At 48.7% G+C, this 18,052-nt stretch overlaps 7 protein-coding genes across 7 annotated transcripts; 4 read left to right on the plus strand and 3 right to left on the minus strand.

Moving 5' to 3' along the window:
- Positions 1-3: 3 nt before the first annotated feature.
- B0J16DRAFT_149808 (small-subunit processome) lies at positions 4-1,203 on the plus strand. The gene is made up of 2 exons (XM_046122033.1): positions 4-326; positions 376-1,203. The coding sequence occupies exons 1-2, from the start codon at positions 231-233 to the stop codon at positions 1,072-1,074; spliced, it is 795 nt and encodes a 264-aa protein (XP_045981035.1). The 5' UTR covers positions 4-230; the 3' UTR covers positions 1,075-1,203.
- Positions 1,204-3,394, minus strand: B0J16DRAFT_149809 (uncharacterized protein). Its single transcript, XM_046122034.1, has one exon. The coding sequence runs from the start codon at positions 3,139-3,141 to the stop codon at positions 1,333-1,335; it is 1,809 nt and encodes a 602-aa protein (XP_045981036.1). The 5' UTR covers positions 3,142-3,394; the 3' UTR covers positions 1,204-1,332.
- An 896-nt stretch (positions 3,395-4,290) lies between these two features.
- B0J16DRAFT_343944 (cytochrome c oxidase biogenesis protein Cmc1 like-domain-containing protein) lies at positions 4,291-5,399 on the minus strand. The gene is made up of 2 exons (XM_046128134.1): positions 5,144-5,399; positions 4,291-5,051 (listed from the first exon to the last, which is right to left on the minus strand). The coding sequence occupies exons 1-2, from the start codon at positions 5,295-5,297 to the stop codon at positions 4,732-4,734; spliced, it is 474 nt and encodes a 157-aa protein (XP_045981037.1). The 5' UTR covers positions 5,298-5,399; the 3' UTR covers positions 4,291-4,731.
- Positions 5,400-6,118: 719 nt separating this feature from the next.
- B0J16DRAFT_321377 (uncharacterized protein) lies at positions 6,119-7,853 on the plus strand (the record flags this gene model as incomplete). Its single annotated transcript, XM_046125633.1, has 5 exons — positions 6,119-6,607; positions 6,657-6,759; positions 6,808-7,086; positions 7,138-7,652; positions 7,704-7,853. The coding sequence occupies 5 exons, from the start codon at positions 6,119-6,121 to the stop codon at positions 7,851-7,853; spliced, it is 1,536 nt and encodes a 511-aa protein (XP_045981038.1).
- Positions 7,854-7,929: 76 nt separating this feature from the next.
- On the minus strand, positions 7,930-9,517 carry B0J16DRAFT_415789 (uncharacterized protein). The gene is made up of 3 exons (XM_046133546.1): positions 9,137-9,517; positions 8,767-9,086; positions 7,930-8,709 (listed from the first exon to the last, which is right to left on the minus strand). Exons 1-3 carry the CDS (start codon positions 9,305-9,307, stop codon positions 8,292-8,294), a joined length of 909 nt encoding a protein of 302 aa, XP_045981039.1. The 5' UTR covers positions 9,308-9,517; the 3' UTR covers positions 7,930-8,291.
- A 2,611-nt stretch (positions 9,518-12,128) lies between these two features.
- B0J16DRAFT_149871 (uncharacterized protein) lies at positions 12,129-14,007 on the plus strand. Its single transcript, XM_046122035.1, has one exon. It carries the CDS (start codon positions 12,280-12,282, stop codon positions 13,690-13,692), a length of 1,413 nt encoding a protein of 470 aa, XP_045981040.1. The 5' UTR covers positions 12,129-12,279; the 3' UTR covers positions 13,693-14,007.
- A 2,432-nt stretch (positions 14,008-16,439) lies between these two features.
- B0J16DRAFT_373210 (uncharacterized protein) lies at positions 16,440-17,884 on the plus strand. Its single transcript, XM_046130521.1, has 3 exons — positions 16,440-17,099; positions 17,152-17,516; positions 17,569-17,884. Exons 1-3 carry the CDS (start codon positions 16,813-16,815, stop codon positions 17,739-17,741), a joined length of 825 nt encoding a protein of 274 aa, XP_045981041.1. The 5' UTR covers positions 16,440-16,812; the 3' UTR covers positions 17,742-17,884.
- The last annotated feature ends 168 nt before the right edge of the window (positions 17,885-18,052 follow it).

Here is an 18,052-nt window from a genome sequence, read left to right on the forward strand (position 1 = left end):
TAAGCTTGGCCTACCCGTTTATCGGCGGAACTGAATCTAGCTTCCGGTCGCGTGTTAAAGTCAACATCAAATGTGGCTGATGCGCTTGGTTACGCCACAATTTGACTTTGACTTACCGCCAAAAATTCAAAAATTCTGCCGCTTTTCCAAGCTCTGTTCAGACACCCATTAATTCTTCACCCAGCGCGGCTCCAGACATCTCGTCGCAACACATACCACAACCCGCCAAAATGTCGTCTATGCGAAATGCCGTCGCGCGGCGACCTCACCGTGAGCGAGCTCAACCTTTGGAGCGTAAGAGACTCGGTCTTCTTGAGAAGCACAAGGTTTGTCCAATCCCCCACCAATTAACCGCCAGCTTCTAACTCGTCGCAGGATTACACCCTTCGTGCTCAAGACTTCAACAAGAAGAAGAAGACGCTCAAGAACCTCCAATCCAAGGCCGACGAGCGAAATGAAGATGAATTCTACTTTGGCATGATGTCCCGAAAGGGACCTGGTTCCAAACTCAAGGATGGCAAGAAATGGCAGGGTACAGTCGCAGGCGATCGAGGAAACAAATCCTTGGACGTTGATACCGTGCGACTCCTCAAGACCCAGGATCTGGGCTACGTTCGAACGATGCGACAGGTTGTTTCGAAGGAAGTTGCCCAGTTGGAAGAGCAGGTAGTCCTCACCCGAGGATTCGATAAACTGGACGAAGATGAGGAGGAAGAGGAAGACGATGGCAGCGACTCCGAATTCGACTTCGCCACCGCCCCTTCAAAACCCAAGGCCCCACGAAAGATTGTATTCATGGACGACGAGCAAGAACGAGAAGAGATATTAGGGGACCGCCTGGATATGGACGATGAAGACAACGAGAAGAAAGAGGGTGGCAAAGACGAGGAGGAGCGCGTCAAGTCCCTCCGCCGTCTCCGCAGTCAACTCGAAAACGCTCGCAAAAAGCTCAAGGTCCTCACAGACGCCGAGCACGAACTCGAGATCCAGCGCGCAAAGATGGCAAAGACGAAGACATCCGGAGGAACTACACGCAAAGGAAAGAAGATCATGATTCGAGCAAGAAAGCGATAGAGGAGGAGAAACGAAGGAACCATCTGCAGTCTTTTAAAAATCGTCATTTCCTCGTGTTTTATTCGTTACGTTAACGGCTTCGCTTTGCACATTCAAGAAAAGCAAAGCTAATAGATACCCCCCTTCAAGAACGCCGTGGGTGTATGATTCTACATGATACAAAAAATATGAAAATACGTTAAAATTCCCGAACTTCCTTGCGCTCGATTAGGAAAATTCCATGCGTTCCGTTACATCATGATTCAATATCGCCGTTGATTAATACTTCGATCCAATGCACTTATAACATCCCTTGAATGCGAACCCGACGCATCGGAAACTTATCGTTAATATCCAGATGAAGCACGCGAACAGACCCTTTACGATCTTGACGATCACGCGGAGCAAGAAGGGGAGCTTGTCCTCCTTTTCTTTCGGCTTGCCCTTGCCGAGACTCTCGTCTTGGCTTTCGACATCGATCTCGAAGGCTTCCATCTTGCGCTTCTTCTTTTCCTCACGCTTGCCCATCTTGCTGAAACGCCTTTCTTGCTTGGCAGTCAGGATCAGAGGTGGCGGGGGCTCGAAAGCTTCCATGATGGGGTTGTTCTTCTCGTCGGCTTGGGCGACAAGGAGAAGCGCTGTTACGGCTACGTCGACGATGAAGTAGGATTCAATCTTTGAGGCGATGCCTGTGTCGATTTCTAGCCAGCCGCTACCCGTACCATCGCGGGTGAGCTTGGCGAGATGTTGGGGTGATTCGTTATGCTCGAGGGTGTACTCTACGCGAGACCATGAGGGTGAACGCTCGATGGTGACGCAGAAGGGTGTTGCGAGAGCGGGATGGACGAGGAAGTGATGTGAACTATCCTCATCCCACACAAGACGTGCGCATTCCCTCTCGGCCAGCATGACAGATGCGGGATCTTGCGATCTCTCAACAGCCATCTTAGTAGCCGGTGTGGGCATGAGAAGTGCAACGAGACCATCATTGGGGGGATGCCTCCTCGACTCTTCTTCCAGAGTCGTAGTAAGAGCTTCTTGCCAATGCTTTGTGTCGGTGATTTTGTTACCCGAGCTGTTGCTATTGTGGCCGACAACGCCGCTAATAATGCTGCTTGCCGAAGAACTTGCTTCAGGCTTCGGTGCTTTATAGGGCTTGTTGGGATCATGCCTTGTGAGAGTCACATAAGCCGACGCTGAAGTTGGATCCAAGCGGAGGTTGTAAAAGGGCTGAGTTGCAGATGATAGACTGTAAACGGGGGCGTCTTTCTCTTGTGTCAACTTCATGCAGTACACCCTTCCCTCAGACGGCGAGGCCTGCCATCCATTCGCAACTTTCCAATAGTTCTTGAGCAACTCATTTGAACTAACTGTTGGAATAAGCGGTGGCTCCTGTTGTTGCTGCATGCCACGATGCGGCCATGAGGGCGGCTGTGTAGATTGGATGCTCATAGGGCTAATCACCGGGCTTCGAACTGGTGGGTTTCTCGGGGCGGCTCCAGCTGGTGTTTCATGGTATGTCTGGCGACTAATAACAGCTCGTGGAATCTCGGCAGGTCGAGTCTCTTGGGGAACATAGTTTTGTTGGTTCAGTGGTAGTTCCGGATTATAAGCTGGGAAGATAGAGCGTAGCGGCTGCGCAGGAGCTTCACCACCCAGAGGAGGCTTTGCTATGGAACTCCGTGATCGATCGCTACTGCTGCGAATAAGTGTCGGTCCTTGAATATTTCCAGTATCTGCTCGTCCAGGAATCTGAACTGTCGGTCTTGGTCGTTGGACTTTCACAGGTTTAGGTTCAGGCTGCTGCGGTTGGCGAATAGGATCAAATTCAATCGGTGTATGCGATCTGTTCTGCGGTGTCTGTCGTCCATTATTCCTTGGTGGTGAAGTAGGTTCAGGCGACTGAGATGTTTCGGGAACCATGTTCTGCTGTGGTGTAGCGGCCCGTCGTTCGCTAGGTGTACCTGCTCTGCGCTCACGAGACTCGGAGCGACGAGGTCGAGGGGTCTGATTTCGTGAAGCAGGCGGCGGCTTGGACGAGTTGGGACTCGGGAATAACGAGAATCCTCCTGGGGTTGGAGTCGACATTTTCTGTTTCAAACAGTGATATTTCGTACTAAACAAATGCGACGCTTCTTCTCAGAAGAAGAGGATATAACAATCCGGGGTATCAAAAATAAACAGGACAGGACAAGACGAGGGGTTGTTTTGTTGATGCTGCTGCTACCGCTTCATGATCAATTGAGAAAGTAAATCCACAAAAGTCCAAGAGTTTTTAATGTCCAAAACAGAAACAACAGCAAAACATAAAACCAACAGAAACAGAAAACAAATACCGAAAAGAACAGTGAGTGATTGATATTATATCTCATCCATCGAGTTTTCATCGTTTAAGCGCTCCGACTAACACTAACATTCCCATCCTTGCAACAAACAGGGGACACAAAAATAGCATCCCCTGCTGAAGTAGCCAATCGGCGGGGCCATCACACTGCAGCAGTCATCCTAAGCGCCCTGGAGACGCGCTGGAGTGAGGGGAAGAGACTGTGCGATTGGCTGGGGCATAAATTGATTGGGTTGGACGGGGATGGATTTTACTGGCTTTTGGGAATAGAGATGGCGGGTGATTTGATGTGATGGGAGGATGCAGTAAGACAGAGTCTAAGTTGGTATGAGCTGAAGAGGAGGATCAACCAGCCTATTGAGGATGAGAAGTACAGTAAAGTGTTGGATCTGGGGAAGTATTTCTTTGGGAATAACTGAGAGAAAAAAGAAAGGTTGGGTCTAGACGAGGGCCTCATTAACATTTCTTATTCCCGTTTGACTATCTAGAATATCTTGAAACTCGACGGTTCACCGCTTGATGCACGTAACCCTATTGTTACATACATGAACTTTCCATCAACCACTTGAAATCTATCCGAGTCAAGATAGTGGATTCTCCGTTAGAGAACTCAAGGCTTGCAGTAGTAATGGTGCAGTGGTTGATCAATAAGCAGCGTCTGGCGGTAACTTATCACAATTTGTTTTTACCATGTTGAGAAAGTCTCCACGATGATCTTGGGGTAATGAGGCCCAGAGGCACAGCTTGTTTCGATATTGCGTGACAAGGGCGTTGGCTGCATGCTCTTAACTCAACCTGGTCAGTCGTCTGTTCTCTTATCTCGGTCTAAGGGTCCGTGAATGTCATCGTTGGTTTGGCTTGTGTCTGAAGCAATGCCCGTCATAGTTTAGTTATGTAATCTTTGTTCTTTTAACCTTCTTTAATACAATCAATAGTTGGGTCAACCTCTCCCAGATAAGTTAAATTCCAATGGGCTCATCTCAGTTGGTGTCGCCCGCAGCAACTTAACTCTGACTATTGTCAACATGGGTGTAACTTGTACAACTATGATGGTTAATCAGACTTCAGTTGCTGTGGGCGACACCAATTGAATTGAGCCCATTGAGATCTTACCTACCTGGGAGAGGGTGATAGGTAGTTTAGTTATACAATTACTCTTGTACAGTTGCATCTCGCTTCTCATATTCTTACAAGTCCCATCCATCGCCCGTGTCTCGTTCATGGCTCCCGTTCATAGAGCAGCGTAGATGTCTTTTGTCGTAGAAATCCGACCCAAACGCCACAGATGCAACCACTCTTCCCGTTCTCCTTCGCTTTCCTTTTTCATACTGATATCATGAATTCCTTGGTCGATCCTTTGCTGTAAGTCCATGTACCCTCTCCCCTCTTTGCTCCATCTCCTTCTGTCTCGACAACCTCACATGCTCTGGCAAACCCCACCACTCACGCATAAAGTCCTCCTGTGCCTGCGCAACTCTGGCTTTACGCTCCCTCTCCCTCTGGCGCTCTATCCTTAGGGCGAACCACTCCTCACGTGCTTCGTCGTGTACGTCTTGTGTGGCGTGGAGCTTCATACAGTTATTCATTACACGGTGCTCGGCTCGGCAGGCGAAGGAGACTGTGAATGTTCGGCCGAGAGCGCATGCAGCGAAGGCTGGAAGATTGTGTTAGTGATCCATATAACCTGATGATATCCGTTGCACCCAAAGCAGGCTTGCTCTGGGACATGATGTTGCGATAACGTACCTTTAATCTCGTCGGCGCATTCCTTTCGGACTTTTTGGTAAAAGATATCTCGAACTTGTGCTTCTTGCGACGCAGATAGAGGTAGAGGGTTTCGAGATGGGACACCGAGCTTCTCTTGTGGCACTGGGGGGTTCTGGGTGGCCATTGCGGCCATTGAGTGACGAGCGCGGGGCTCGGATCGCGGGGAATACGAGGAGCAGAGATCGAAGTGAGGGTTTGTTAGAGGGTCGTCGGGATGGTCGTGGTTGAGTCGTTGAAAAAGCGACTGGAGCTACATCGGACGAGGAGCTTGCGGGCTGTTGAGGTGAGCCCATGATTGAGCGGCAGAATCGCTGACCGCCTTCCATCTTGGGGTATCGGAAGATGAACTGCACCATGGCCGAGGGTCACTATCACGAGTTTCATGATGTTCAAGAAATTACATATTGCTTAGTTTCTTACTGCTGGCTATCTCTGTCTTTTTTTTTCCCTCAATGCCTGATGGAGGCTTTTGGCCGTCAGGGTGCTGCTCTCGTAGCCCACAATCTTGCCTCCTCCGACGAGCACAAGGTGTAAGCGTGAGCGCCTTCTCGACGACAAACAAATTGTGTTCTTCGAAATCGACCATTCATTTCTCGTCTTGTAGAAACTGTGTTCAGTCTGGACTAGGCATCTCTAGGCAGAAGTGCTTCTCCGTGAACAAATGTCTCGGTTGTCGAAGTCTTGGCCCCATGCATCACCCAGCAATTAGGTAGGATCAGCAGCCTCGTCACACCAAAAATGAGACTTAGTCCAGTATCATCGTGAATTCTATAAATGCTCGTTAATCCGTATAGTTCTTTCGCTGGGCATGGATGCGATCTAACTTTGGAAGGATCACCTGGGTCTTACTCTCCCATCTACAAAAGACCATGCCCCGCTCTCAGGCATCGTCTTATATCGTTCCTTAGATGCTTCATAAGTCCGATCCAAAGTGATACCTGTTCTACCATAAACATGGAATCTCTCGCAATCGACTCTCCCAAAGCCTCCGAGAGTTCTTCATCCGTCGAAGATCTCTTGGAGAATGTCTCCTCAGCGCTGGCCAAGCGCGCTGGTAAGGACGTTTTTGCCATCGAAGGCCATCTTGAAGACCATGACAACGCAACCTCACCCTCGAACAATCCCCAGCTCACTATCAGATGGGATGATAAGACACAAGGATACGCCCGCACCCTGAGACTTCCCTTGAGTGATGATACTGCCGCCCAGGACTCGTTCACTCTGTTGCTGAACGCTTGTCAACCCGCCACGTTCGGCGTCGGCAGCAAGGAGGTCCTTGACGAGGAGTATCGAAAAGCTGGCAAGATGGACACTAATGACTTCTGTACTGATTTCAGTCCCTATGAGCATGGTATTGTTGATACAATTAATCAGGCCTTAGCTCAAGGTAGTCATTCTGCCGGAAGAGGGCTTGGTGTGAAGGCTGAGCTGTATAAGCTGAACGTGGGTTTCTCTCGATTGTCGTGTGTATACTTTCTTATATTGCCCTCAGGTATACTCTGCCCCTTCTGGAAAGTTCAAACCGCACGTTGATACACCGCGATCGGATCGCCAGATGGGTTCACTCGTGGTTTGTCTGCCTGTCGCACACAAGGGTACGTCTCATATCTTCCCAGTTGAAGCCTTCCTTAACATTCGGCAAGGTGGCCAGCTTGCAGTCCGACATGGTGGTCGTGAGATCGTCTTCGATTGGGCATCTCGACATCCAGACACTATCCAATGGGCCGCTTTCTTCTCTGACTGCGAACATGAAGTCTTACAAGTTGAAGAGGGTCATCGTGTGACGTTGACCTATAACCTCTTCTGGACAAACTATGGGCCTGCTTTCATGGCGAATCATCTTGAAGTCCTTGACCAGGAATCACTTCACTTCTATACGGCTCTTGAGAAGTTACTCGAGAAGATGAAGTCTTCTGGCAAAGGTGATCATCCCTTCGGTTCACAGGTAATCTGACACTAAAACATTATCTTAGATACTACGGTTGGATTTACTTGCACTCACTCATATCCACATACCTCCAGTTCCTCCATCGAGGACTTACATCACACGCTAAAAGGTATCGACATGGTAGTCTACCAAGCCCTAAAGCGCATCCTTGGCGATGCCAGTATCGCCACTGTCCTGGATGAGTCAGAGTATGTGGAACAGCAACTCGAAAGAAGGCAGTGGGAAAAGGAGTACCAGGAAGAAAGGAAGCGGAACCCCCCATCGCCTACACATCCTTTCAGCCGCGAGAGCCGTTTTTACGACTTTGACGATAGCGATTTTGAAAACACAGTTTGTATAGCCACATCGCTTCGACCTCCCATTTCCCATGGACCATACGATTACGATGCTGGTCTGCTGGACCCGAAAACTATTGAGGTTTCGGAAGGGGGCTATTGGAGTAGCCACTATACGTATCCGTATAGTCGGGAGAAGATCAATTGGCTCAACCACCGTCCAGGCTCGCATACTTCGAAGGAACTTGCTGTTGCTTTTGCCACGGTCAGTTTATTCTATTGGTTGGAAAGTGACTAGTAACTAACAGATTGATAGTACGGTAATGAACCTGGCACCGGGGCCTACTATTCTTCTGCAGTCATCATTGCTGAGGTCAGTGGGAATGTGAGCCATGAGAGGGAAGGTGCTGAGGGAGACACCAGGAGTGAAAGTGCGAGTCAATGTGAGAGTGATCAAGATGAGTAACCAAAAAATTAGATTAACTTGGATGAATAGTTTAGAATAGCCCGGCTTAGATTCTGGTGGCAGGCAAGTAACAGAAGAATTATCCTCCAAGACTTATGGTGCCAAAACAAAGTAGCCTAAGTACTGATCTAAGCTAGCATAAGGTGGCTAAATTATTTCGTCTTTTATGACTTTGTCTCTCATGCTCCCGACGGCCAATTCTTTTGACACCCCAAGGGCTATCACATCCTGTATCTCTAACTTATGGTCCCTACGTTTAAATATTAGAATGCATGGGAATTGTTATAGATCGAGTATATTGAACCGCAGTTCTTGAGTGAACGAACGATCGCTTCAATTGGTATCAACAGGCAAAGGAAAGTCAAAAGTAACCTCAACACGCTTATAACCTCATCTCATGTCATCTTCTCAACTCATTATGTCCTTCACTAATGTCATCTACTGCTGGGGGTAACCCTGGGTAGGATAAGGCTGCTGAGGAGGTGGCGATGTAGCAACAGGAGGCTGCTGGTATTGCGGTCCAAAGTTCTGCTGACCCTGAACTTCGTAAGGCGCTCCAGGAGGAGGATAAGCACCCTGTTGCTGGTAAGGGCTTTGAGCAGGCTGGTAAGGGGAGGTAGTGGGTTGAGGAGGGTATTGCTGCTGTTGCTGAGGAGCATACTGGCCAGGAGCAGCTTGTTGCTGGTATTGAGGTGCGGCCTGGACGGGCTGAGGTTGGACATTGACCTGGGCTTCGGTCTTGGGCTCCATTTGGTAATTGTTGGTTGGGCCTGAGAGATCAACGGCGAAACGACCCTGCTTGCGTCCTCTGATGTACATAACCATAGTCCAGGCAAAGGTAACAATGAAGAAGATCCTAGAGCGCAATCTCAGTCAGCATAATTTCATTTTCAACAATCGGTGTACAACTTACCAGACCATAGCGCCCAGGCCAGCAATAGCAGCCAAAATAGACAGGCCAGTCTTGAAAAGGATGACATTCTCTCCATCACGCTTCCAGAATACACTGCAGCTCTTGCTATCCACTAAGCTTCCATCATCATAACAACCACCCACATTTACTGGAACAACATATTTCGCACGTCGAGCTGCTGTAGCGGCCCAGGCTGAGAGCCAGAGGACTAGCATAAGGCCATCGAGGGCGAGGACGGCGATGATGTGATATAGGCTTCGAAGACCACCGATCTTTTCTGTTAGGACAGTGTAGAGGACTATTATCCATGTGAGGACTGCCTGAGGAGTGTGTTAGTCAAGGAGAGATGAAGGTACGTATGTTGACTTACAATGGCGATGGAGAGAGAGTTTTCTGGTAGTCCAGCATCATGGATCATCCAGCCACAAAGGCCGACGATAATAAGAGAGACAAGGACTTGAAGACCGCGGATAATGACTATCCAGAGTGGTGTTTGGAGGACATGTTCTGTCTCAGCCTGTGGTTGTTGTTGTTGATTCATCCTGTAACTATTACAAATAGTATAAGATTATGACAAGTTGTATAAGTAATAGTGAAAATCGAGGGCCCTGTAGCAGATAAATGAGAGGAACTTGAACAAAGAGAGGGCGGCTTGGCAGCCTTATAGCCCATTCAACTCACGCCCTATGCAGCATATTCCTCCGACGAACAAACTCCCAAGCCCAAGGCAGATTCATGTTCAAGGAACAACAAGACCCTGGTAGATGGCTTGCGTTAGCGTCCCTCAGCCGCACTTCAGCTGGCCATTGGCGAAGCTTCACCAGCGCCGTTGGGCGTTCAAGTGTGGTGGGCATCTTGGGAAATACAAAATTGATTTTGTGCCTGAATAGAAGAAGGCCTCAAAATTCTGATGGAGTATATATCTTTCCTTACTCTTTGAGAGTTTGTCTGCCACCTTGGTCTTTTTACTGTTGCAATAGAGGAGAGTTGTTCATCATCAATTGTGTTATCGCGATGTTTAAGACAAAGCGCCCACCCTCGTCCACAACCCCTGCACAAGGCTAGCAATGAGACACAACTGCCGATCCAGACTGTGATTTAATCAACAGCGTGAATCGAGAATCAATAAGGTGTTGGACTGTGTGACAAGCCCCTCAAGCTATCACTATTCTGTACGTCACATCTAATCTCCATTATCTAGACAAGGCGTTTTCACTAGAAGAAGCGGTATTCTAGCTTGTCTCTAATCTAGAAACTACCTCTTTGACGAAAGAGGCTTTACGTGTAAGTGGTCTGATGGAGGTGACTCTCCGAAAGAGCATGCTTCGCGAGTTGGTCAAATGTGATTGGTCAGAGACCGCTTTAAGTGCACATGCACATGCATGAAGGATTCCCTCGAGTGCCGATCAAATATCTCGAGTTTCTCTCCCTTTTTCAGGGAGTTGAGGCTCTCATTTTTCGCCAAAGAACTAAGTTCACGTCAGCGCTTCACTTACGTCGTTTATTGTCCTCTTTGAGAACAAGGAGACGAGCTAAGTTGGCTTTAGTCTGTCTTGTTCAAGAAAGGTCGAGGAACGTGACGGGAAGAGCTGAAGTGGAGGTGGAGAAACATTTATCGGCTGTGTTGTTCAGACTTCAGCCGTTTGAGCTAGGGACCCTGAAAGTGGATGGATGGGCGGAAAAGATCAGGCAGAGTGCGGAATTAGGAACGATCCCGTCATGGACTGGGCAAATTGAGGCCCTTGAATAATTCACAAGGCAGCCCGCCTGACCTTGTCTTCAATCTAGACTGGAGGCTCGATGTTACCCTCTCCGCAGGGTGTCAGAAGAATTGATCGCCGAAAGCATAAGAGACGAAATAATCTGGTCACCTTATGCCAGCTTAGGCTAGCATTTAGGCTACTTTATTTCTGTAGCCTAACTTGGAGAACATTTCTTTTGTTACCTACCTAGGTAGCCTCTGAATGCTACATGACTGTGTCTAAATGTGTGCGTCTTGAAGTTACCTGTAGTGCCTAGATGGATGTGGGAAAATACTTCATTGTGAGTAGATGTTTGCCAAACATATTCTATTCATTTATGAGGCACTCGAATGGCGTTGGCTCATGCAGGGCAAAGCCCCTACCCCGGTTGCCTATTGTTCGTTTACTACTCGCTAGACCTCTTCACGAAATATCTCATGCCTCCAAGTCTATTCTCCTCTACAATCTCTTCTTCTTCTTCAAATCTTCGATCTTCATAGAGTCTTTTGTGACTATCTTACGCTTGAGATACTTATTGTCAGTCTGCCTCCAGTGGCCCTTGGGATGCCTTACCGGACTGGATGAGACCTATCTATTCAGCTTCGGATTACCATGAACCTTGTTTCATGTCCTCTCTCCGATGAAAGACTCGAATAAGACTGCTCACCAGAGCTTACTGAGAGATGACCTGTGCATAAGGGGACATTCCAGTCATGTTTCCCCTACCTCGACGGGAGGTAATTACGATGACTTCACTTTCGACGATACCTACCCTATAGATGTCATGTATCTAATCTGGTTATGCCGATTCAACCGTTTACCGGTTTCAAACGGTCGCTAAATCATACGAGTCTCATCTTAAAGAGTTAGGACGAACGATGCCCTTCATGCCACACTTTGACCGTCTCTGCAGTTTGCCGTCGATGAACATTGTTCATCCACTCAGGGGCTTTGAAGCCGCAGCTGCAGGTTGTGAATAAGCAAGGGGTTTTCTTATGCAGCGACGGCGGTGAGATCGAAACAGGATTCAATATCAACTCCATCATCTCATATGGTCTCATCAAACGAACTTTCCATCACTTGTTCATCTCTACTCATACCTACGATAACTTGATACTGCATTTCTTGTTGAGGTGCGGCTCGTAACCAGTAACAACCAGGATTAGTGCTAATCTGGCCAATCACCTTCTGCTAAAGACGCTGGCGCTGGCCCCCCAACCGCTCCAACCATCCAAACAAAACATCGACATTTTGCCGCCAGAACAATTCATTATCAAGAACGAGCCTCACATTCAAGGCTTATCATCCTCGACTCAGGCACTCGGATTTGATCGATCATACTCTTCTGATAAGCACTCTGTTGCCATTTGCGCCTCTTTTTCGCGCGCGGGCGGCTGTAGCCCAGGCAGCCTCTCTCCCCTCCATTCCCCCAAATTCAATCCCATGCGCTCGTCATCACAAGACATCATCTAGTCACGAGACCGCCTCATCTATCATCGCCATCTTCGACGAAACGAACCGATACGATCACTTGCATTATCGCGAATCTTTTCAACCCCAGATTTCGATCGATCCGAACATTCGCTTCTCCATTTTCCCCGGATTTTCTTGCAGCAGTGACCCTGAAATGTGTCTCGGCTGCTTTTAAGCTTGGCCTATCGTTAATAGCTTCTCTGCGCTTAGAACGAAAGGTTATTCTATCATCCGACCATCGGCGAGCGACCCGCACGCTCTTGACCTCCGCTTTTCGCATTCCTATCATTTAGACACGATGACTATCCCTTCGCATTTCCATATGCCCGGCGGCGGCTTCAATCGAGAGGGCGTTCACCCAGGCTTATTCCGTCCACCCATGTCCCCAAGCTCGAGCACCAGCTACGGTTACGCTTCCCCGCGAAGCGCTGCGACACCCGAAGGGCAAGCTGGGAAGCGCAAGCGACCTTGTCATGACATGTCACGATCGCAAGACATTCGCATACATGATGACGTCGATAGGCACAGCTACTTTGGAACGCCCCTTGCTCAGATTAGAAATGACGACATGCGTTATCAACTCGCTGGACAGCTCGATACACCAAGCGGCGGCCCTTTTGGAAGCGGCATGCTAGATGACAGTGTTTACTCCGATTCGGACTATCGTAGAGCTCTTGGATCTCAGCGGTCGCAACAGGAGATTGATTTCAATAACGCTGGCCCGACGCAGCTCTTCAATCTCCCTCCCCAACCGATGCCTTCGCAGGGATGGGGCAGCTTCGCATTCTCGACCATTGGTGGTGTTGTCGGCCGTGTATGGGAGTTTTGCAAAACTGGTTCATTTCGAGGATTCCAGGCCGGAGGTGGGAAGGCCTATACGATGAATTCTGGCAGGGTGGAAGAATTGGATCAGACACTATTCGAAAGTCATCACCTACCTGGACGATTTCCTCCTCCGCAACAGGAAGATTACTTCAATCAACAAACCGATAACGCCGACCATGAGATGAACAGTGGTGCATCGACACCCACAGCACCACCAGCCCCCAAACGAAGACACACTGATAATAGGGATGAACTTGGCAGGAATTGGGTTATGGTGAGTGATGAGAAACCAGCTGAGCCAGAGCCTTCACCCAAGCCTCAACTGCGACGTCCATCTTATCATTCGACCCCTCCTCGAACACGAAACTCGGGCCCCTCCATGGCAACAGGCCGACGCATCAGCGCTACTCCATCTTCGCGATTCTCATCCGCCTCTACTCCTGGTCAGCGACGATCCACTACCAACCGACCATCGAGCCGTTTGTCTATCGTTCCCTCCCCTTCCGCCCCTTCACCTCGCGCAGCATCGACCGCCTCTTTCGCGTCATTCACCTCGTTCGGCTCCCCTCGGGAGGCAACTCCCAGCAAGATTCCCCAGCCTAGCCGTCGTCGAGCCACAGCTGCACCATCGCCGATAACCAAGATGTCGTCGCACCGCCGCTCGAACAGTAATGCCTCAGTAGCATCAGGACGTGGATCCGCCGAAGCAAGTCCACGTCTGACTGCAGAAGCCAAGCATCTCGCAGCACGCCGTAAGATGGAAGAACGAGATGCAGATGTGCGGATCAACGCGTTCAATAAACAACTACAGGATATGATTCGTCAGGGTAGAGAAGCGTTGGGCACGACGATAGAAGTGGAAGGTAACTGGGATGATGACCTGTGATACGAAACCAGCTGCCATCTACGATCTTACCACTGTTTTGTCTCACTGATACCCTCCTTCTTCTAAGCGTCGCCGAGAGATTTTGATGGGATTTCCTGTTTTCAGAGGGATCTTTACGAGGGGAGTTTAACGTTTGATTGATTGATTGATAATCTGGGCGTTGACTGCATTGGTTGCTTCCTCAATTACTAAAAACTGACTCATTGTATCCGTATTCTTTTCACCCCAAGGATCTCCATCCTTGCATAAATAAGCATAAATATTTCGTTCTTTTTTAACTATTTTTTAACCTCGTGCTAAAGTCCGTGAGACAAGGGATCGTATATCCGCCAGTACGGTGAATATACCAACCCAGCTTCTAATATGGGAAACGTTGAGGCTCCAGAATGCTCCAATGGGAAGGGCCGACATTGATAACCCCCGAATAGATGACCCCTTTTAGTGTCGGGATATCGTGCCAGATGCGGAGTAGCCAGTGCCCCTGGCGTATAATTGAACGTTTGATATCGTCTGGGGAATCTCACGATGTATTTCTCATCCTGTCTGTTTGCATAAAAGCGGCCTTTATCGGCGGTGACGTCTTTGTACATCTCGTATTTGAGGGATTGGCATCCTTTAGTATCGTCACTACTCATTAACTACCTGGTGTTTTTCGCTCTTGGCACTCGGCTTAGGTCAGGCGAGTATTAAACGAGATGCAACTGTTGTGATGAGTGCATTTGTTTTCTCCTTTATTATGGATACTTGAACAACTTGGCGCATATCACATCATACTTTTGTGTGGTCAGCCTTGCAGATCCAAACTTGCGAGATTGAGCTGAAGAGGCTCTACTGTAGAGATATCCATTTTTAGGTCTTTGAAACGGGGGTAGAAAGGGGATAGCATATCGGAGCTTACTATCTCCGTCTTGGTTACCACTTTTCGTTTTTTTCTTCGTCTTTGTACATGGATCAATTTTTCCTTTTTTCTTTTCTGTCTCTACTTGCGACGTTACGTTCCAACGTTAGTCTCCATTCAGTGGAGATGGATGAGTTCGGCAATCGACGCGAAGTTTAGGGGCGGCTAGACGAGAAATCCTTCGGTCGAGACCAAGACGGAGACCAAGAGATTAGTTCACAGTTAGTGGGTTTCTTCACTGGGACGAGACCGCCGCACGGATCGATTACTGAATAAAAGAGGTCCTGTAAGCGTTTAACTAATAAATTAAGCTTGTTTGGAGTAAATATCCAATAATCATCGGCATGTTTATCGGTATTAGACATCAGTTATTCGCGCGGGTACTGTAGGCTAGGCTGCACTCTGCACTCTGCTGTATGTAGATCTTTCTCGTATAAACTTGATAACTGATGGTGTTGAGGTTAGATTAGCATACGTCAAAGGAAGTGTGATTTGCTGTAGCATGCATGCATGATATAGTAAGCATAGCTGCAAGCTGAGATTGAACTGAGAGTAACCATTAAGACGTGATATGTGCTGTAATCAGTAAAATTCGTTGATGCGATCCAAGACATTTCTTTTCTTTATCTTGGCGTCGTACGTTGGTTACCTCAGATTGCTTATGATCGAACCGAGTTTCCCCTATAATCCATGTCTGTCTACTCAGCCCTGAAGTTTGAACTGTGCCTCTTGTGCCTGATAAAAGGTAGCATTTGTCGATGCGACCGTCCCCTATTACTGACAGATCATCAACAAAAAAAATCGGCCGCTGCCTAAACGGGGATGCTGAGAATAGACGGTGCAATTCCATTCGAGGGGCTATTCTCCGGCTTGGGTGGTAGGTTTCAGGGCATTCGTTGGGCCTGGACCGGGACACCCAATGCTGAACCTCGTGAGACAAGCCATGATCGGTTATCGCGAATAAGGTTAACTAACGTTAAGATAACCTTGAATTAGGCTTAGTGTCACTAGTCAGGTTCAGCGTTTAAGAGACAGTGGCTCAGAGTCACCCATTCGGGGATCCGCGCGGACTGGACATCTGACGAACTGCACTAATACCCGCCCGCCAGGCCCTGGCCTCCACTGTAACCCTCTGTACCTGAGAAGAGACACAGAATATGCGAGACAATTTTGAGTGAGGATACCCATCTTGTGATCAATGCTACTCTGCAGTTACAACATATGCTTTACGATAACTCACGGGAAGAGTAACATGCTTTGATCAAAAGATATCACTCACTATCATGCTGTGATATCTACCTGAGACATAGACCAGCTGCAGCGCGCTGCAGCTACAGAGACTGTTGCAGGAGCATTGGATCGTCCCGCCTAGATAACGCCACAGACCCATAGACATGGTACAGGGGGCAAGGTCTAGGTCGAGAGAAGAGGATGAGATGCAAGGGTATGGATAGATGAGCGTGAACATGGGAGGGAACCATGGGACTTGAACCTTGGGATGGGATACGCACCATGGGATGGGATCCCGAGTAGAGAGACAAGACAACGGGCAAGGGCACGTTTCTATCAGTTAAAAATGGATATGATATATCCATTTATATGTAAGCCACCCCTGGTTCTTGACACTGCCAAGATTCGCGAACTCCAGTCTACCGCTACCATCCATCCAGTTGAATCGCAAACCTCGACTCTCGAGTCTCCCCGTCCGTCCGTAGCGTCACCTCCGGACCCCGGTCTAAAATCTGCAGTATTGAATAACCCCTGGCAAACGATATTCTGTACCCAAGAACCGCAGTCTTACAGACTTTTCTAGGACAGGCCTCGTACGTTGAACGGTAGGGATACCCTGCTACCTTCAAGACAGCCACACCCGGTTCCGAGCTGCGGCTGCGGCTGCAGCAGTTGCTGATGGTGAATGTGATTCAGCTGTCGGACCCATTGAGCAGTCCGAACCTACCGTACCTGCATACAGTGAAGCTCTGAAGAGCAGGCCTCGAGTCCGGGTCTCTTCCAGCCAGGCCGAGATAAGTATATATGAGAAGCCTCGTCCGCTAATCTAGAGACTCTTTTTTCTCCAGGTTCAACAGCCCAGTTCATTCACTCATTTCTTGTTTCTCTAAACAATTACATTCGTTTCGAAGCTATCCTAGCCTCATTACTGTCGTTTATCGTCTCTCTACCAATCTTATCTTATCCCCAACACCCTATTCTATATCTTCAAGATGCAGTTCTCTCTTCTCAAGCTTGCCACCTACGCTGGCCTCATCCAGGCTGCTGCCGCCGCCGTCCCTATCGGTGTCGAGATCAAGAAGTGCACTGTCGACAGGAACATTGCCCTTACTTTCGACGATGGTCCTTTCGAGTACACCAACGAGCTCCTTGACCAGCTCAAGAAGTACGGCTACAAGGCTACCTTCTTCATGAACGGTAACAACTGGGGCAACATCAACGACTACGCTGCCACCGTTAAGCGAGTCCTCAGCGAGGGTCACCAGCTTGGCTCCCACACGTATGTCTCCTCTCTTCTTTTCTGAGTCTTCAATATGCTAACAACCTCGCAGTTACAGCCACCCTGACCTCGCTACCGTCAGCAACGCTGAGGCTCGCACTCAGATGACCCGTCTCGAGGCCGACTTCCTCAAGATCGTCGGAAAGTACCCTACCTACATGCGACCTCCTTACTTCAGCTACACCTCCAACACCCTCTCCGTCATGAAGACCCTTGGCTACCATGTCATCGGTGCCGATGTCGACTCCCTTGACTGGGAGTACAACACTCCTGCTGAGACCAACACCGCTCTGAACCTCTTTAAGAAGGGTATCACCGCCGGTGGTTCCATTGCTCTCTTCCACGATGTCCACGTCAACACTGTCCGCAACCTCATCCCCAAGGTCCTCGACGCTGTCTCTCGCAGCACCCGTATCCGTAAGCTACTATCCTCTACCTCTCGCATGAACCATATACTAACACTGTCCAGCCGTCACTGTCGGCCAGTGCCTCGGCGACCCTTCTGCCAACTGGTACAAGACCACCAAGCGCACCAAGCGTGACCTCGAGGAGATTGACGCCGCTGAGGAGAAGGAGGTTACTGAGCGTGCTCTCGCCAACTACGTTGAGCACTCCCGCTTCCGCCGCCACACCAAGGCTTAAGCGTCTGCGTCTCTGACCACGACACGACATGATATCTATTTAATGAGCCTAAGAATTATTGGATTTGTTTGTCTTTTTTGAAAGCACTTTGTATTACCAATACTTCCTTTGCGTGGCTTGCACATAGATAATAGACATGCCCTATACTATACTATACACTACCTAAACTTAATACACGACCTCATTCCTATTGTCACAATAATAAATTCTCTTTCTCCAACATCGTTATCTGTCAGCTCTTAGTGCTTATAAGTGTTACATCCTATAGGTTCATTGACTTACACGGACCCTGCTATAGTCGATGCTACTAT

This window comes from Fusarium flagelliforme (assembly GCF_020744385.1).
Source record: "Fusarium flagelliforme strain FIESC 12 MPI-CAGE-AA-0113 chromosome Unknown B0J16scaffold_5, whole genome shotgun sequence".
Lineage (NCBI taxonomy): Eukaryota > Fungi > Ascomycota > Sordariomycetes > Hypocreales > Nectriaceae > Fusarium > Fusarium flagelliforme.

What these genes read in the sequence shown, in the direction of transcription:
- B0J16DRAFT_149809 (XM_046122034.1), bottom strand. Translation starts at nt 3,141, where the DNA reads ATGTCGACTCCAACCCCAGGAGGATTCTCGTTATTCCCGAGTCCCAAC.
- B0J16DRAFT_373210 (XM_046130521.1), top strand. Translation starts at nt 16,813, where the DNA reads ATGCAGTTCTCTCTTCTCAAGCTTGCCACCTACGCTGGCCTCATCCAG. An exon ending in CACCAGCTTGGCTCCCACAC is followed by an intron (nt 17,100 to 17,151) that starts GTATGTCTCCTC and finishes ACAACCTCGCAG; the next exon opens with TTACAGCCACCCTGACCTCG. An exon ending in CTCTCGCAGCACCCGTATCC is followed by an intron (nt 17,517 to 17,568) that starts GTAAGCTACTAT and finishes AACACTGTCCAG; the next exon opens with CCGTCACTGTCGGCCAGTGC.
- B0J16DRAFT_415789 (XM_046133546.1), bottom strand. Translation starts at nt 9,307, where the DNA reads ATGAATCAACAACAACAACCACAGGCTGAGACAGAACATGTCCTCCAA. An exon ending in ACTCTCTCTCCATCGCCATT is followed by an intron (nt 9,087 to 9,136) that starts GTAAGTCAACAT and finishes CACACTCCTCAG; the next exon opens with GCAGTCCTCACATGGATAAT. An exon ending in GGCCTGGGCGCTATGGTCTG is followed by an intron (nt 8,710 to 8,766) that starts GTAAGTTGTACA and finishes ATTGCGCTCTAG; the next exon opens with GATCTTCTTCATTGTTACCT.
- B0J16DRAFT_149808 (XM_046122033.1), top strand. Translation starts at nt 231, where the DNA reads ATGTCGTCTATGCGAAATGCCGTCGCGCGGCGACCTCACCGTGAGCGA. An exon ending in GTCTTCTTGAGAAGCACAAG is followed by an intron (nt 327 to 375) that starts GTTTGTCCAATC and finishes AACTCGTCGCAG; the next exon opens with GATTACACCCTTCGTGCTCA.
- B0J16DRAFT_149871 (XM_046122035.1), top strand. Translation starts at nt 12,280, where the DNA reads ATGACTATCCCTTCGCATTTCCATATGCCCGGCGGCGGCTTCAATCGA.
- B0J16DRAFT_343944 (XM_046128134.1), bottom strand. Translation starts at nt 5,297, where the DNA reads ATGGCCGCAATGGCCACCCAGAACCCCCCAGTGCCACAAGAGAAGCTC. An exon ending in ATGCGCCGACGAGATTAAAG is followed by an intron (nt 5,052 to 5,143) that starts GTACGTTATCGC and finishes ACAATCTTCCAG; the next exon opens with CCTTCGCTGCATGCGCTCTC.